Source organism: Oncorhynchus mykiss, chromosome 23, assembly GCF_057628025.1.
Source record: "Oncorhynchus mykiss isolate SJ-2025 chromosome 23, ASM5762802v1, whole genome shotgun sequence".
NCBI lineage: Eukaryota > Metazoa > Chordata > Actinopteri > Salmoniformes > Salmonidae > Oncorhynchus > Oncorhynchus mykiss.
The window spans coordinates 18,491,169-18,506,667 of NC_143044.1; the positions used below are offsets into that span (position 1 = coordinate 18,491,169).

General features: G+C 39.4%; 1 protein-coding gene across 1 annotated transcript; it reads left to right on the forward strand.

The window, feature by feature from the left end:
• Nucleotides 1–367: 367 nt before the first annotated feature.
• LOC110502527 (ubiquitin-conjugating enzyme E2 D4) lies at nt 368–3,319 on the forward strand. The gene is made up of 7 exons (XM_021580602.3): nt 368–651; nt 1,300–1,363; nt 1,569–1,600; nt 1,960–2,037; nt 2,150–2,255; nt 2,457–2,550; nt 2,903–3,319. Exons 1-7 carry the CDS (start codon nt 448–450, stop codon nt 2,946–2,948), a joined length of 624 nt encoding a protein of 207 aa, XP_021436277.2. The 5' UTR covers nt 368–447; the 3' UTR covers nt 2,949–3,319.
• Nucleotides 3,320–15,499: the final 12,180 nt, after the last annotated feature.

Here is a 15,499-nt window from a genome sequence, read left to right on the forward strand (position 1 = left end):
GAGGAATTGACTAAAACACAGTAGAATAGAATACAGTTTCACAGGGAGGGGTTCCGACCCAGGGCCACATTCTTACATAGGTATTCCTCTTGTCCAGATGGGATAGGGCAGTGTGCAGTGTGATGGCAATTGCATCGTCTGTGGACCTATTGGGGCGGTAAAGCAAATTGAAGCGGGTCTCTAGGGTGACAGGTAAGGTGGAGCTGATATGATCCTTGACTAGTTTCTCAAAGCACTTCATGATGAGAGAAGTGAGTGCTACAGGGCGATAGTCATTTAGTTCAGTTACCTTTGCATTCTTGGGTACACTATTACATGGTTTGCTGATTCTTTAAATACCTATCCAGGCCTTGTAATATCTGGCATACGTCAGCAACGCCTGGGCTGAGGACGCGCCCAATATATTACTTGCATCTGTCCAGAGTGTACTGTCACTTTAACAGGCTGATGTTAGAAGTAAAAACTATAATCCCCAGAATTCCCCGCGGTTTGCTTCCTCGAACAAAAAGCGGAAACAAAAGAAATCATACATATCTCAAAACTAATTGTTGTGAGCTGAGCCGAGAAACGGGTATACAACTGACAGTGTCCAGTCGTTACATCATACATCTAAAGCAGGGGGCTGACATGGCTTTGAAAAGAATACAGAAGGTAAGTGTGTCCATAAATGTTTTTACGTCGTCATGCTAATAAACGGTTGGTCTATGTCCTGACACAAAATCCAACGATAGCATAACGTTAGCTAGTGGCTATTGGTCTGTATGCTCTGTGCTACAACTACATAGCCTAGTTACGTTAACTACCAGCACCAGTCAATCATTAACTAATTTATTATCAATCAGTAACTGGCCAAATTAACTAGCTTTCGGTGTAACTTTAGTTAACTAGATAAATGAGCTAGCTTTCGGTAGTTGTGTCGCTGTTCTGGTTATTTCTGTCTATGATGAGCAATGTGGGCCTGAATAAAAACGCTTCTGGAACCGCGATCATCACGAGTGGGCTATTGTATATCTGCTTGGTTTACTTTCAGTGTATATTTCAACATAACATATCAGCAATGCGCCTTAAATGATATAATTCATTACATTTTGCACTAAGTTATTGATATGGCGATCAATTCCAATCTACAGATATAAGCTAGCTATAGCAAGGCCTCCTTGAATCTGTATAAAGTCATAGACCACAAGACTGGCTTGTCAAAGTAACAACATTGTTAAAGTAGTCAATGCACATGTATGGAATTTCCCCCCCTATACAAATTTCATTGTGCTACCATGCTTTTTTTTTTTTTTTTAACAGGAGTTGCATGACTTGCAAAGGGACCCTCCTGCTCAATGCTCAGCTGGACCAGTTGGAGAGGACTGTAAGTTCCAGTACAGTTGCTGTGTCCACCCCAAATAAACAAAAAAATAAACAGAAATAAAATTGGATGAATACGGACTTTGTATGTGACTCAGTTGATAGGACATGAAGGGGAGTTTACCTGGTCAACTCATTCCTTTTAGATTACTATTTGCGTTGTATTATTGTCAATAATTATTATTTATTCTGTCTCATCTTTATTTTAGTGTTTCATTGGCAAGCCACCATCATGGGACCTGTAAGCCCTTTTCTAAATTCACATTTTTTTCTAGTATAATTGTCAACATTATGTTGATTGCTGGTAGAAGCTCTTTATTCTGCATTGATCCCATTTGTTATAAGCTCAACCTTTTTGCACCACCAAAGAAACAAGTGTTAATGGTCTCCTTGTCTTACTGTATAGCCTTCTGTAACTGAGTTACTTACATGATATGCTTGGATGTGTATCGTCTCCAGTAAACCCCCATCACATTCTTGTTGCTATAAACAATGACACATAAAGTGAGGTTGACTGTGGGCTTTAACATTATATGGAGTAATGCATGTTACTTTATGGTTCACATCACTGGTTTAACAATTCACCTTTATCTCTTTTAGACTGACAGCCCATATCAGGGAGGAGTATTCTTCCTCACCATCCACTTCCCCACAGACTATCCCTTCAAACCACCAAAGGTTAGAAACACCTCACAGCTCCTGTTATTACTCAATATTCCCCTGGGTGTAGAGTACCCTCAACCACATTTAGGCCTGACATTTTTTCTCTGCATGTATTGTGTTTCCATAGGTAGCCTTCACAACGAAAATCTATCACCCAAACATAAACAGTAATGGTAGCATTTGTCTGGACATTCTGAGGTCACAGTGGTCCCCAGCACTTACAGTTTCGAAAGGTAAGACAAACTGGCTCACATTCAGTTTGTAAACCAACTTTGTTTTGTCTCGTTTCTACCCTAATTGCACAATATGAAATAATTAAAGCAAAATGCATCTCAAATGTTTTCCTAATTTGTTCAACTGTTGCCCTTGACTATTGTGACGGTGTAATTGCAAAATAAACTCATCCTGGTTATCCTCACCTTTTGTTCTTCCAGTTTTATTGTCCATATGTTCTTTGCTATGTGACCCAAACCCAGATGACCCCCTAGTCCCAGACATAGCACACATCTACAAGCAGGACAAAGAAAAGTAAGTTAACTCTCCCCCACACACACACACCCCCATCCCTCTTTTAGCAGGAAAATGTGTGTATATTTTTTTTCATTTTACCTTTATTTAACTAGGCAAGTCAGTTAAGAACAAATTCTTATTTTCAATGATGGCCTAGGAACAGTGGGTTAACTGAATTTCTTTCATGTTTACAGCTTCCAGTCAATTATAGAATAAACATACATTCTGAAAATAGACACTCCTACCAGGATATGTACTGTATAGTGATATGGCTGCTGAAACAACAAGACTTGCTGAATGTACGTTTTGGCTGTAGATTGCGCAATCGGTCTTTGTTAAACCTGGTTTTCATTTTCTTTTGTTTTTACAGGTACAACAGATTAGCAAGAGATTGGACTCAAAAGTATGCAATGTAAAGGACTGACGTTTTAGACAACGGAAAAAGCTTAAGCAAATGTATTTCCTGGACACCTCTGAAAACAAAGTACTGTTGCCACCCCTCATCCACACTGGTTCAAGAAAGTGTTTTATATGGGAAGCACTTTCTATGCCCAAATTAACTGTTTTTATGCTTTGAACTCATTATTTTCTTTGACATTTCCAATGTTATATAAATTATTATTCAGTTATTGCTGAGATGGCCATAAAGATTTAAAAATATATATATGAATCCAGTCCCATCCCTCATCTTATAGGTAATTTTTTCTTTATTTTAGATATTTTTATTGTATAGTATCAAGCTATACTTAATCTATTTTTATTATTTTGCATTAAAAAGTAAAACAAATGGATCTTGTCTTTATTGTGATACTGGAGATGCGTTGTATTGTGATTTCCAGTTCTGGACCTTAATGTTTAGAGAAGTACAGTATTTCTTTCCCATTGTGCATCAACCCTTTAACTGAAGTGATTGAAAAGGAAGCTACATTATGGCAACATCAAAAAGCACCCTCTTATCATATCAGAGGGGAAATTGGGGCTTTTATACCTGTCCATTTCTTTCAGATCTAAGGCTTTTTCTGGTCAGGGCAGCAGATTTCAGAAATTGTCCCCATGTCATTTTTTTACTTCACCACTAGATGACAGCATTTACCTGTTCTCACCTGCTATGCTCAGTTCAATGGCAAATTACACCAATCGATTACAGTTACCTTGTTTTTCCTAATCAATACCTCCACAGTTAATGGCATGGTACGGTTGCTTACTTCTGCGACTCAGGTTTAATTATTTGACAGGGAATTCTGACTTCAGAGGCTCTAAGCCTAGGTGAGGATAAAAGTTAACATTGTGAACTTAAACATTGAATTATAATAAAATATACATACTGTTTGTTCAGTCCCCTATGCACTACCTGGATTGCTGTGGAATAGAGCTGTAAAATGTAGGCCTAAATTAAATTGCGCATTAATGTTTCAATTTCAGAGGTAATTCAACTATCTTTACTGGTATCGACAATGTTATCTCACGGTATCAATTTGTACAGAAGCTGTTTCTGTATTGCAGGGTTCCAATAGGTGGCAGCGGGTGATTTTTATTTGGCCCCCAAAGTTTTCTGAGCAAAAAATATATATTTTCATTGTTGGCCAAAGGACTAAAATCACCAGGAAATCAGCTCTGATTTTAATTTATTTAGGAAATCTGTTCCTAAGTATTCCCATGGATAAATAGAGGCATATGTGCTCATACCCCAATGTAATCAAGGTTTGAAATGATTGTATTCAAGTACTATATCTGTTTGAGCTTCTTGTGGTTATTTTGCAGTGTATATATTATTTATGTTCTGACCTCTCGACATACCACTCAAGAAAAAAATGTGCCTTGGCTGAATGTAATTTGGGCACACTGCCTCAGGATGCTTTAGAATGTGAATTGCTTCTTAAATATTTAATGAATAGAAGACATAAGCTGAAGTCTGCATTGGTGGGACACTTTTTGGTAGATAAATCACTCTACCACAAATCCTGTGATGTTCAGTTCAATTAAGGTAATGTATAAAAAATAATATGAAACAAGAATGTATTATTCGGTGGACGCTACAACCCCTAAAACATCATAACCCTACTTTTGCTGAAGCGTGTCTTTCAGTGTTAGTGGCACAGTTATGTACATGAAGCGGACACTTTTCTCATTAGAAATACATTTGTGTCCCACTCTACCTGGCACTTGTGAAATCGTCAAGACTTTGTAGAGGCTTAGATAACACTGTTTGAAAATGACAACCTTTCACTAGACCCTCTCCATGTCCTTGTAAAATTGATTTGGGGACATTCCATGCTCTTGGTGAAAATATAATTAAAGGAGCACAGCTTTTAATTGATACTGAAACACCTATTACCCTCCAAATGCTGTCCACTTTCATAAATGTAGCCTCTTTTCTATCCTCCCTTTCTTACATGTAATGGAGAGAATCCCAATTGCCTCGGCCTACTCCTTGAGTTCTCTTTTCTTGCCTCCTCAAAACCCATTGGATCAGATAGCCAGAGGTCCCACCACTCTGAGCTTCTTCTCCAATGGTTCTGAGAAGGTGAGGAGCGACTACGCGAGAACCATGAAATTGAGATTCTCCAATTGTCCTTTCTTTCCTTTCCTACTCTTATTTCCCTCTAATTCCTTCCAATGTCATCCTATGCTGTTTATGTGCCTTCAAAAAGTATTCATACCCCTTATTCCACGTTTTGTTGTGTTACAGACTTAATTCAAAATGGATTACATATTTTTCCTCACCCATCTACATACAATACTCCATAATGACATGTTTTAGAAATATTTGCTAATTTATTGAAAATAAAATACAGAAATATCTCATTTACATCTCAATTTAATCAATTCACACCACTAAGTCAATACTTTCTAGAATAACCTTTGGCGGAGATTACAGCTGTGAGTCTTTTTGGGGAAGTCTGTAAGAGCTTTGCACACCTGGATTGTACAATCTTTGCCCATTTTCAAGACTTGCCATAGATTTTCAAGCCGATTTAAGTCAAAACTAACTAGGCCACTCAGGAACATTCAATGTCATATTGGTAAGCAACTCCAGTGTAGATTTAGCCTTGTGTTTAAGGTTATTGTCCTGCTGAAAGGTGAATTTGTCTCCCAGTGTTTGTTGGAAAGTAGACAAAGATTTTTAGTGTAGCAATATTAAGTTGTATGAAATTAAATCAGATGTGAAAAATAGGCTATGCAAAAATGTGGGCACCCTTGTCATTCTGTTGATTTGAATACCTGTAACTACTTAGCACTGATTAATTGGAACACACAATTGGTTTGGAGAGCTCATTAAGCCTTGAACTTCATAGACAAGTGCATCCAATCATGAGAAAAGGTATTTAAGGTGGCCAATTGCAAGTTGTTGTTCTCTTTGACTCTCCTCTGAAGAGTGGCAACATGGGGGCCTCAAAACAACTCTCAAATGACCTGAAAACAAAGATTGTTCAACATTATGGTTTAGAGGAAGGCTACAAAAAGCTATCGCAGAGATTTATGCTGTCAGTGTCCACTGTGAGGAACATAGTGAGGAAATGGAAGACCACAGGCACAGTTCTTGTTAAGGCCAGAAGTGGCAGGCCAAGTAAAAATATCGGGGAGGCGAAGGATGGTGAGAACGGTCAAAAACAGCCCACAGACCACCTCCAAAGACCTACAACATCATCTTGCTGCAGATGGTGTCACTGGGCATCGTTCAACAATTCAGCGCACTTTGCACAAAGAGAAGCTGTATGGGAGAGTGATGCGGAAGAAGCCTTTTCTGCACACACGCCACAGAGTCGCTTGAGGTATGCAAACGCACATTTGGACAAGCCAGCTTCATTTTGGAATAAGGTGCTGTGGACTGATGAAACAAAGATTGAGTTATTTGGTCATAACAAGGGACATTATGCATGGCGGCAAAAGAACACAGTGTTCCAAGAAAAACGCTTGCTACCCACAGTAAAATTTGGTGGGGGTTCCATCATGCTGTGGGGCTGTTGAGGGTCGCATGGATTCCACTCAATATCAGTCACAAAGTCTAAGTTACGCCGGGGCTGGATATTTCAACAAGACAACGACCCAAAACACTGCTCAAAATCTACCCGGGCATTTATGCAGAGGAACAAGTACAATGTTCTGGAATGGCCATCCCAGACCTGAATATCATTGAGAATCTGTGGGATGATTTGAAGCGGGCTATCCATGCTCGGCAACCATCAAACCTAACTGAACCGGAGATGTTTTGTAAGGAGGAATGGTCCAAAATACCTTCATCCAGAATCCAGACACTCATCAGAGGCTATGGGAAGTGTCTAGAGGCTGTTATTTTAGCAAAAGGAGGCTCTATTAAATATTGATGTGATTTTTTTCTATTGGGGTGCCCAAATATATGCACCTGTCTCATTTTTTTTAATGCATATTGCACATTTTCTGTTAATCCAATAAACCTAATTTCACTACTGAAATATTACTGTGTCCATCAGTTATTTGATAGATCAAAATGAAATTGCTGATTCAAACACCCAATTATTTATAAATGGAAATTGTCAGGGGTGCCCAAACTTTTTCATACGACTATATGATAAACAGAGCGTAGCAGCAGCGTAAAGAGAGGGGTTGGGAGGGAGGCACACAATGCAAATAGTCCGGGTAGCCATTTGATTACCTGTTCAGGAGTCTTGTGGCTTGGGGGTAAAAACTGTTGAGAAGCCTTTTTGTCCTTGACACTCCGGTATCGCTTGCCATGCGGTAGAAGAGAGAACAGTCTATGACTGGGGTGGCTGGGGTCTTTGACAATTTTCATGGCCTTCTTCTGACTTCTTATTTTTAGGGCCTTCCTTCTTCTGGTGTAGAGGTCCTGGATGGCAGGCAGCTTAGCCCTAGTGATGTACTGGGCCGTACACACTACCCTCTGTAGTGCCTTGCGGTCAGAGGCCGAGCAATTGCCGTGCCAGGCAGTGATGCAACAGGATGCTCTCGATGTTGCAGCTGTAGAACCTTTTCAGGATCTCAGGACCCATGCCAAATCTTTTTCGTTTCCTGAGGGGGAATAGGCTTTGTTGAGTCCTCTTCACGACTGTCTTGGTGTGTTTGGACCATTCTAGTTTGTTGTTGATGTGGACACCAAGGAACTTGCTAAACTTGTAATTTGACATTTGAATACATTCAATAAGATTAGCAAGTATTCATCTTCTGCCGATCTACCTTTCTAGTGTTTAATTGCTATATTGTAATTACTTCGCCACCATGGCTTATTTATTTCCTTAACTTCCCTCATTTGCACTCACTGTATATAGACTTTTTGTTTTCTTTTGTTCTACTGTATTATTGACTGTATGTTTTGTTTATTCCATGTGTAACTCTATGTTGTTGTATGTGTCGAATTGCTACACTTTATCTTGGCCAGGTCGCAGTTGCAAATGAGAACTTGTTCTCAACTAGCCTACCTGGTTCAATAAAGGTGAAATAAAATTTAAAAAAATAAAAAGTAAGATATTTTATGAGTATGAATATTCTGTTGTGAATAAAAATACACTTGCAGATTTTGAATCTGTGCACGTTCTGAGTTCTGTGACTGTTATCACATTACCAAGAGATTTATAAGCTTGTAGAATGTTTTGTATGTTTGTAGAAAGATATTTGGAAGTGAAAATGTGATTTGCGCTCTGGGTGCAGGACCTTTTACTCCTGACAACCAGTTCCCTCTGCCAAAACTGCCTAAACATTGGCTGGATAGTTCCATCAATCAAATCTCAGGAAGTAGCTCCCCACATGAGCAAAAGAGGATGAGGGCAATTAAATGAAAACAATCTACTTGAAAGTAATAGTCTCTTTTATCTGTGTTCATCTTTTTTTTTGGTGTGTGAAAAGGCATGACAGCAGTTTGCTTATCATGTGAATATAATGGTACATTTCAGACAAACTCCAGACCAGGGGAAAACAAATATATTTTCTAGTTAGTTAACCATCTGATTGTTGAAGTAGATTATAAATGCCATTAGCTAGCTAGGTAGCTAAATTGAAACTGCTGGGGCAAATCTAGCTAGCTAGCTAACTCCCGCCATCATCACTGCAGTGTAGTTAATGTTAACTAGGTTTGTAGAGAATATATATTTGAAGCTTTATTTTAAAGACTTGTTACTGACTTTTGAACACTTGTCAAACTACTTCTTTCCACTGCTTGTTTATTGAATAATTAGTGACTAAAAAAGTTGAGAAGAAAAATGCTCCTCCGTATTTCACTTTAAATAGACTTTTAGGCTGGTTGGGTATCATTTGGCTGATGTGCATATTTACATGAGTGTTTAATTAGCCTAGTTAGGCAAGTTACTGGCTGACTAGGATTATTGTTATTTATTTGTTTTTGTTTCCATCCACAGCTTGTATGTGAGGAAAATCATACTGTATAAAAAAAATTATGACAGCTGTGATGGAAACAGGAAGTTTCAGTATAATTTTATAAATGCCGGCAGATCATTTGTTAATTTGACATGGTAGGAACTTTTTGTATCGGTAAAATTAACTATACAAGAAATGGTGGTGGAAACACTATGTGCAAATATTGATATAACAACCATCATATCAAAGTAAATTTGGAGTCATGCGATGAAATGGTGGTTTGTGGTCCCCCCCCTATGACTCGGGAAACCATACAGTTTATTAGGCTACAGATTAAATAAATGAGGATGAACTTCACAGGGTGGTGAAAGTGCACAGTGATCTTGATGCTCCTTTCAAGTAAATATCAACAGGTTTATTCTGGTGACAGGATGATCAATGCTTGACTGCTGTTTGACAAATACAAATATTCTTGCTCTTATCCATAATAATCTCATCATGTAGACTAGCCAACCCGCAAAGCCTACCCGCACTGTATCTGCAAATTGTTGGCTAGAGTGCACGTGCCAAGACCAGAGTAGGCACAGTTTGCAATTTAACACAACAGTTTTTGTGACAAATCTATTGGTATAGAGCAGACAGTCTTGCGACATGCAGGAGACCTGGTTCAAACCCAGTTAGTCACAAGAGCAAGATTAAATAGGGAGGGGAAAGGCTATCCTTAGGACGCCTATGACAGGGCTTGTCAAAAAGTATTCAACCCCTTTGTTACGACAAGCCTAAATAAGTTTGGGACTAAAAATGTGCATAACAAATCGCATAATAAGTTGCATGGACTCATTCCGTATTCAGTAATTGTGGTTAACGTGATTTTTGAATGACTACCCTATCTCTGTACCCCACACATACAATTATCTGTAAGGTCCCTTAATTGAGTAGTACATTTCAAGCTTGGATTCAACCACAAAGACCAGGGAGGCTGTTCAATGGCTTGCAAAGAAGGGCACCGATAGGTAGATGTTAAAAAAATTAAAAAAGCAGACACTGAATATCCCTGAAGTTTTTAATTACACCTTGTCATTACAAAGATACAGGCGTCCTTCTAACTCAGTTGACGGAGAGGAAGGAAACTGCTCAAGGATTTTCACCATGAGGCCAGTGGTGATTTTAAAACAGTTACATGGTTTAATGGATAAGATATCAGAAAACTGAGGATGGATAAACAACTCCACAGTATTAACATGAATGACAGCAATATTAACATAAGGAGCATCAATCACTGTGCACTTTCACCACCCTGTGAAGTTCATCCTCATTTATTTAACCTGTAGCCTAATAAACTGTATGGTTTCCCGAGTCATAGGACCACAAACCACTATAGCATCGCATGAATCCAAATTTACTTTGATATGATGGTTGTTATATCAACATTTGCGCATAAAGGTGTTTCCACCACCATTTCTCGTATAGTTAATTGTACCGATACAAAAAGTTCCTACCATGTCGAATTAACAAATGATCTACCGGCATTTATAAAATTAGACTGAAACTTCCTGTTTTCATCAGAGCTGTCATGATTTTTTTTATACAGTATGATTCTCCTCACATACAAGCTGTGGATGGAAACATGTTTACTGTTGAATAAAAATGAAGTAGTTTTTAAAGGTTTCCTTTACCCATTTAGGTAAATTGCTCAATAATAAATTGGCTACAGCCTGTACGCCCTTCCACCTATCTGTTTCATGTCTCAGGTTGCCTGCAAAAGCCAGCATGGATAGACATGTTTCTAGCATAAAGCATTGCGGACCAAATAAAGGGATACCTAATCAGTTGTACAACTGAATGCCTTCAACTGAAATGTGCCTTCCACATTTATCCCAACGCCTCTGAATCAGAGAAGAGCAAGGGGCTGCCTTAATTAACATCCACAGCGACTGGGGAACAGTGGGTTGTTAACTGCCTTGCTCAGGGTAGAATGACAGAGTTTTACCTAGTCAGCTCAGGGATTTAATCCAGCAACCTTTCGGTTACTGGCTCAACACTCTAACCACTAGGCTACCTGCCACCCTAAATAACTGTTATAGATCACTTTGTATATTCTGATCCGTTTTATTTTCTTCCAAATCTTAAGCTAACAAGGGATAGGCGTGTGCTTTTTGCCATTTTCTTTAATAAAAGGTAGGCCTATGACATACCCTCTCTTACCCCATCAATTTGAGTCTTGGTTTTTAACTTACAGCCCTTCACTGACACAGAGGCGGAATTGACCGACAAATCTATGGATATAGCAGCCTAATTGAATCTGTCAAACAGGCAGATTGATTGTGGCATAGCTGCTGCTGCTTCATGTTTCAGCACTAAAATGTAAGTTACTCGAATCTGGCTTATTGTGAGGTCAATAACCCTGATAAATACATAATGGGCAAGAAACCTATTGATTTTAATCAAATAAATTATAGTAGTAACAAGCTATCAATGCTGACCTTCGGTCCTCCTCATCATGTCATTTACACCATCCCAGCAGCTATAATAGAAATATAATTTTGATCTGTGCTTTTCCCGAGCATGCATTCCGTAGCATATAGGCAATGAATCACTTGATTGAGAACACACGAAATAGCCTATAGGCGCACTTGACATTGCAGTACCAGCTGAGAATCAGAGATGAGGGGCAACATCGAGCACACATCAATTTATAGCCTAATTAGTAACTGATTCTAAAACACTGAGAATAAATTACACGACCTTCCCCTGAACTAGATTGAACAAAAATACTAAATCCTCCCCTTGATTGAAATTGAAAAAGCATGACCCGCCCCCATTTTCCACCAGGTAACCATTCTGTAAATTTCAATCAATCCCTCAACCCTTAGAATTCAATGTGGAGTGGAGCTTTATAGTTAGGGTAGGATACTTGTTGACATCATGTGACCTGCGTACCTTCAAAATTATTCGGCAATCCTAATTTATTCGAAAACACCGTTTACATCATAATTTGGCGCAATGAAAAAAATTAGACAAAAGAAGATGAACACCTCCCGAACGAATAGAAATGTTGTCGATCTATAGAACATTCCTCCTATACCTATCTTCGTTACACATTTTCAAATGTTTTTTTTTTGCGACGTTTTTGTCGGATAAACCTGGGTCAATGGAAAATAAACCTGTTGATTGGGACAAATGAGAGAAATTAATAGTACATGCCAAAGAAACTACATTTGGGAGGAGTCCCACATATTGGAGTTGTGTCTGACACCTGAAACTTTACTTGTGTTCTAGACTCAGCAAACCAAACCGCCACTCAATGGGGAAAACAGAGGGGCTCGAGGAAACGGTCGAGGAAGAAGTCAATGCGCAACAATGAGTCTGGACAAAATCTCAAAGTGATAGATAAATAAGGGAAAGTAGGTTTTACAATCCACAACGTGGTAGTTTACTTTTTTTTTTAGAAACGCAGTGGCCATTGGAAACGTTGCTGTGCAGCGCAATGGCTACCCAGTGCGACTCCCTGGGCGGATACTTGCAACAGTCGGACCAGGGCTCAAATAGCGAGCGTAGTACTGACTCCCCGGTCCCCGGGTCCGAGGATGACTTGAGCGGACCCCATGCCTTACCAGACCCGGAGTGGACGGAGGAGAGATTTCGAGTGGACCGCAAGAAACTGGAAATCATGTTATTAGGTAAAGAAAGAAATACAGATATTTTTGCCATGTTTTGCAAAAGTTTAAAACATTCCTTTGTTTTGAGAATGGGAATGATGCCAACGGTATGCTTCCAAAAACGATGTTTTACTCTTCATATGGTATTTGTAGTTTTCTCCTCCACATTCAGTTGCTTATTTTCGTGTCCAGTCATTTGTAGGCCTATGTATTACTTTGTAGCGTTAGACTGTCCAGCACATTTTTTTTGTCACCATTTGAAACATTTCTTTGTACTTTCTTTTGACCACAGAAAGCAACTAGACATTGTGGCTTCTGCTGGGATGGAATTGAGATATAATCAATGTCATATCGTATTTTTTCCCCCTAGGATGGGCATATAGTCAGATATAGAACGTTGCCTCAATCAAAACAAACTTTATAGACACGGTACAATAGTTTATGCAACACTAGTTATTTAATTTAGACTTAAGTTTAGCATTGTTACGTGTGGTCACGGTCACCTCTATAGCAGCGGGAAGTAGGGGTGCTGCAACACCCCCTGTTAAAAATGATATATATATTTATTTTTCTTCACAAAAGTAGTGCACTGGGCCTTTACTAATATTAGCAGACTGATATAGAACTCTGTAGCAGGAGCAAAAAAATAAATATTCAATAGGTGGAATTGTAAGAGTTGTTGCCCTGTCCCTTTCTCTGCGATTGTCATTCTAATGGTATTCAGACAAAATACAAATAATTCCTCAAACATTTACATCAAAAGGTGCAAAGTTATGGGAAAAGACAACATCCACATTAAATTCAAATGTTTTCTTGATCAAACAAACACTACTGCAGTATTAATTTACCATCCTTACAAACCACGTAATGCAAATGTACACTACTGTATGGTCATGTAGGTTTGTACCCTGAGACTTTCCATCACCATGAAGAATAACAATGCACAATACAATGTTTAAGGACATTGAGACATCAAGTGGTTTGTGACGATGATGTGGCTCATTTGGTAGAGCATGGCGCTTGAAATGCTATGATTGTGGGTTTGATTACCATGGGGGATCAGTACGGAAAAGTATGAAAATGTATGCACTGGATAAGAGCATCTACTAAAATGGAAAAGGAAGAGTAGACCATTTCAGTTTTCACATAGAAGTTGCATTTGCAAAGTATTTCAAGAACCTGGAAAACATCAAGTATTTGTATATTCCACAAGTACTATCAGATTAACGGTTTTGTACAGATAATTATCAGACCCAATTTACAAACGCTGGGGCCTCCCGAGTGGCGCAGTATTCTAAGGCAGTGCTAGCTGTGCCACTAGAGATTCTGGGTTCGAGTCCAGGCTCTGTCACAGCCGGCTACCTGTAACTACTTAGCACTGATTAATTGGAACACACAATTGGTTTGGAGAGCTCATTAAGCCTTGAACTTCATAGACAAGTGCATCCAATCATGAGAAAAGGTATTTAAGGTGGCCAATTGCAAGTTGTTGTTCTCTTTGACTCTCCTCTGAAGAGTGGCAACATGGGGGCCTCAAAACAACTCTCAAATGACCTGAAAACAAAGATTGTTCAACATTATGGTTTAGAGGAAGGCTACAAAAAGCTATCGCAGAGATTTATGCTGTCAGTGTCCACTGTGAGGAACATAGTGAGGAAATGGAAGACCACAGGCACAGTTCTTGTTAAGGCCAGAAGTGGCAGGCCAAGTAAAAATATCGGGGAGGCGAAGGATGGTGAGAACGGTCAAAAACAGCCCACAGACCACCTCCAAAGACCTACAACATCATCTTGCTGCAGATGGTGTCACTGGGCATCGTTCAACAATTCAGCGCACTTTGCACAAAGAGAAGCTGTATGGGAGAGTGATGCGGAAGAAGCCTTTTCTGCACACACGCCACAGAGTCGCTTGAGGTATGCAAACGCACATTTGGACAAGCCAGCTTCATTTTGGAATAAGGTGCTGTGGACTGATGAAACAAAGATTGAGTTATTTGGTCATAACAAGGGACATTATGCATGGCGGCAAAAGAACACAGTGTTCCAAGAAAAACGCTTGCTACCCACAGTAAAATTTGGTGGGGGTTCCATCATGCTGTGGGGCTGTTGAGGGTCGCATGGATTCCACTCAATATCAGTCACAAAGTCTAAGTTACGCCGGGGCTGGATATTTCAACAAGACAACGACCCAAAACACTGCTCAAAATCTACCCGGGCATTTATGCAGAGGAACAAGTACAATGTTCTGGAATGGCCATCCCAGACCTGAATATCATTGAGAATCTGTGGGATGATTTGAAGCGGGCTATCCATGCTCGGCAACCATCAAACCTAACTGAACCGGAGATGTTTTGTAAGGAGGAATGGTCCAAAATACCTTCATCCAGAATCCAGACACTCATCAGAGGCTATGGGAAGTGTCTAGAGGCTGTTATTTTAGCAAAAGGAGGCTCTATTAAATATTGATGTGATTTTTTTCTATTGGGGTGCCCAAATATATGCACCTGTCTCATTTTTTTTAATGCATATTGCACATTTTCTGTTAATCCAATAAACCTAATTTCACTACTGAAATATTACTGTGTCCATCAGTTATTTGATAGATCAAAATGAAATTGCTGATTCAAACACCCAATTATTTATAAATGGAAATTGTCAGGGGTGCCCAAACTTTTTCATACGACTATATGATAAACAGAGCGTAGCAGCAGCGTAAAGAGAGGGGTTGGGAGGGAGGCACACAATGCAAATAGTCCGGGTAGCCATTTGATTACCTGTTCAGGAGTCTTGTGGCTTGGGGGTAAAAACTGTTGAGAAGCCTTTTTGTCCTTGACACTCCGGTATCGCTTGCCATGCGGTAGAAGAGAGAACAGTCTATGACTGGGGTGGCTGGGGTCTTTGACAATTTTCATGGCCTTCTTCTGACTTCTTATTTTTAGGGCCTTCCTTCTTCTGGTGTAGAGGTCCTGGATGGCAGGCAGCTTAGCCCTAGTGATGTACTGG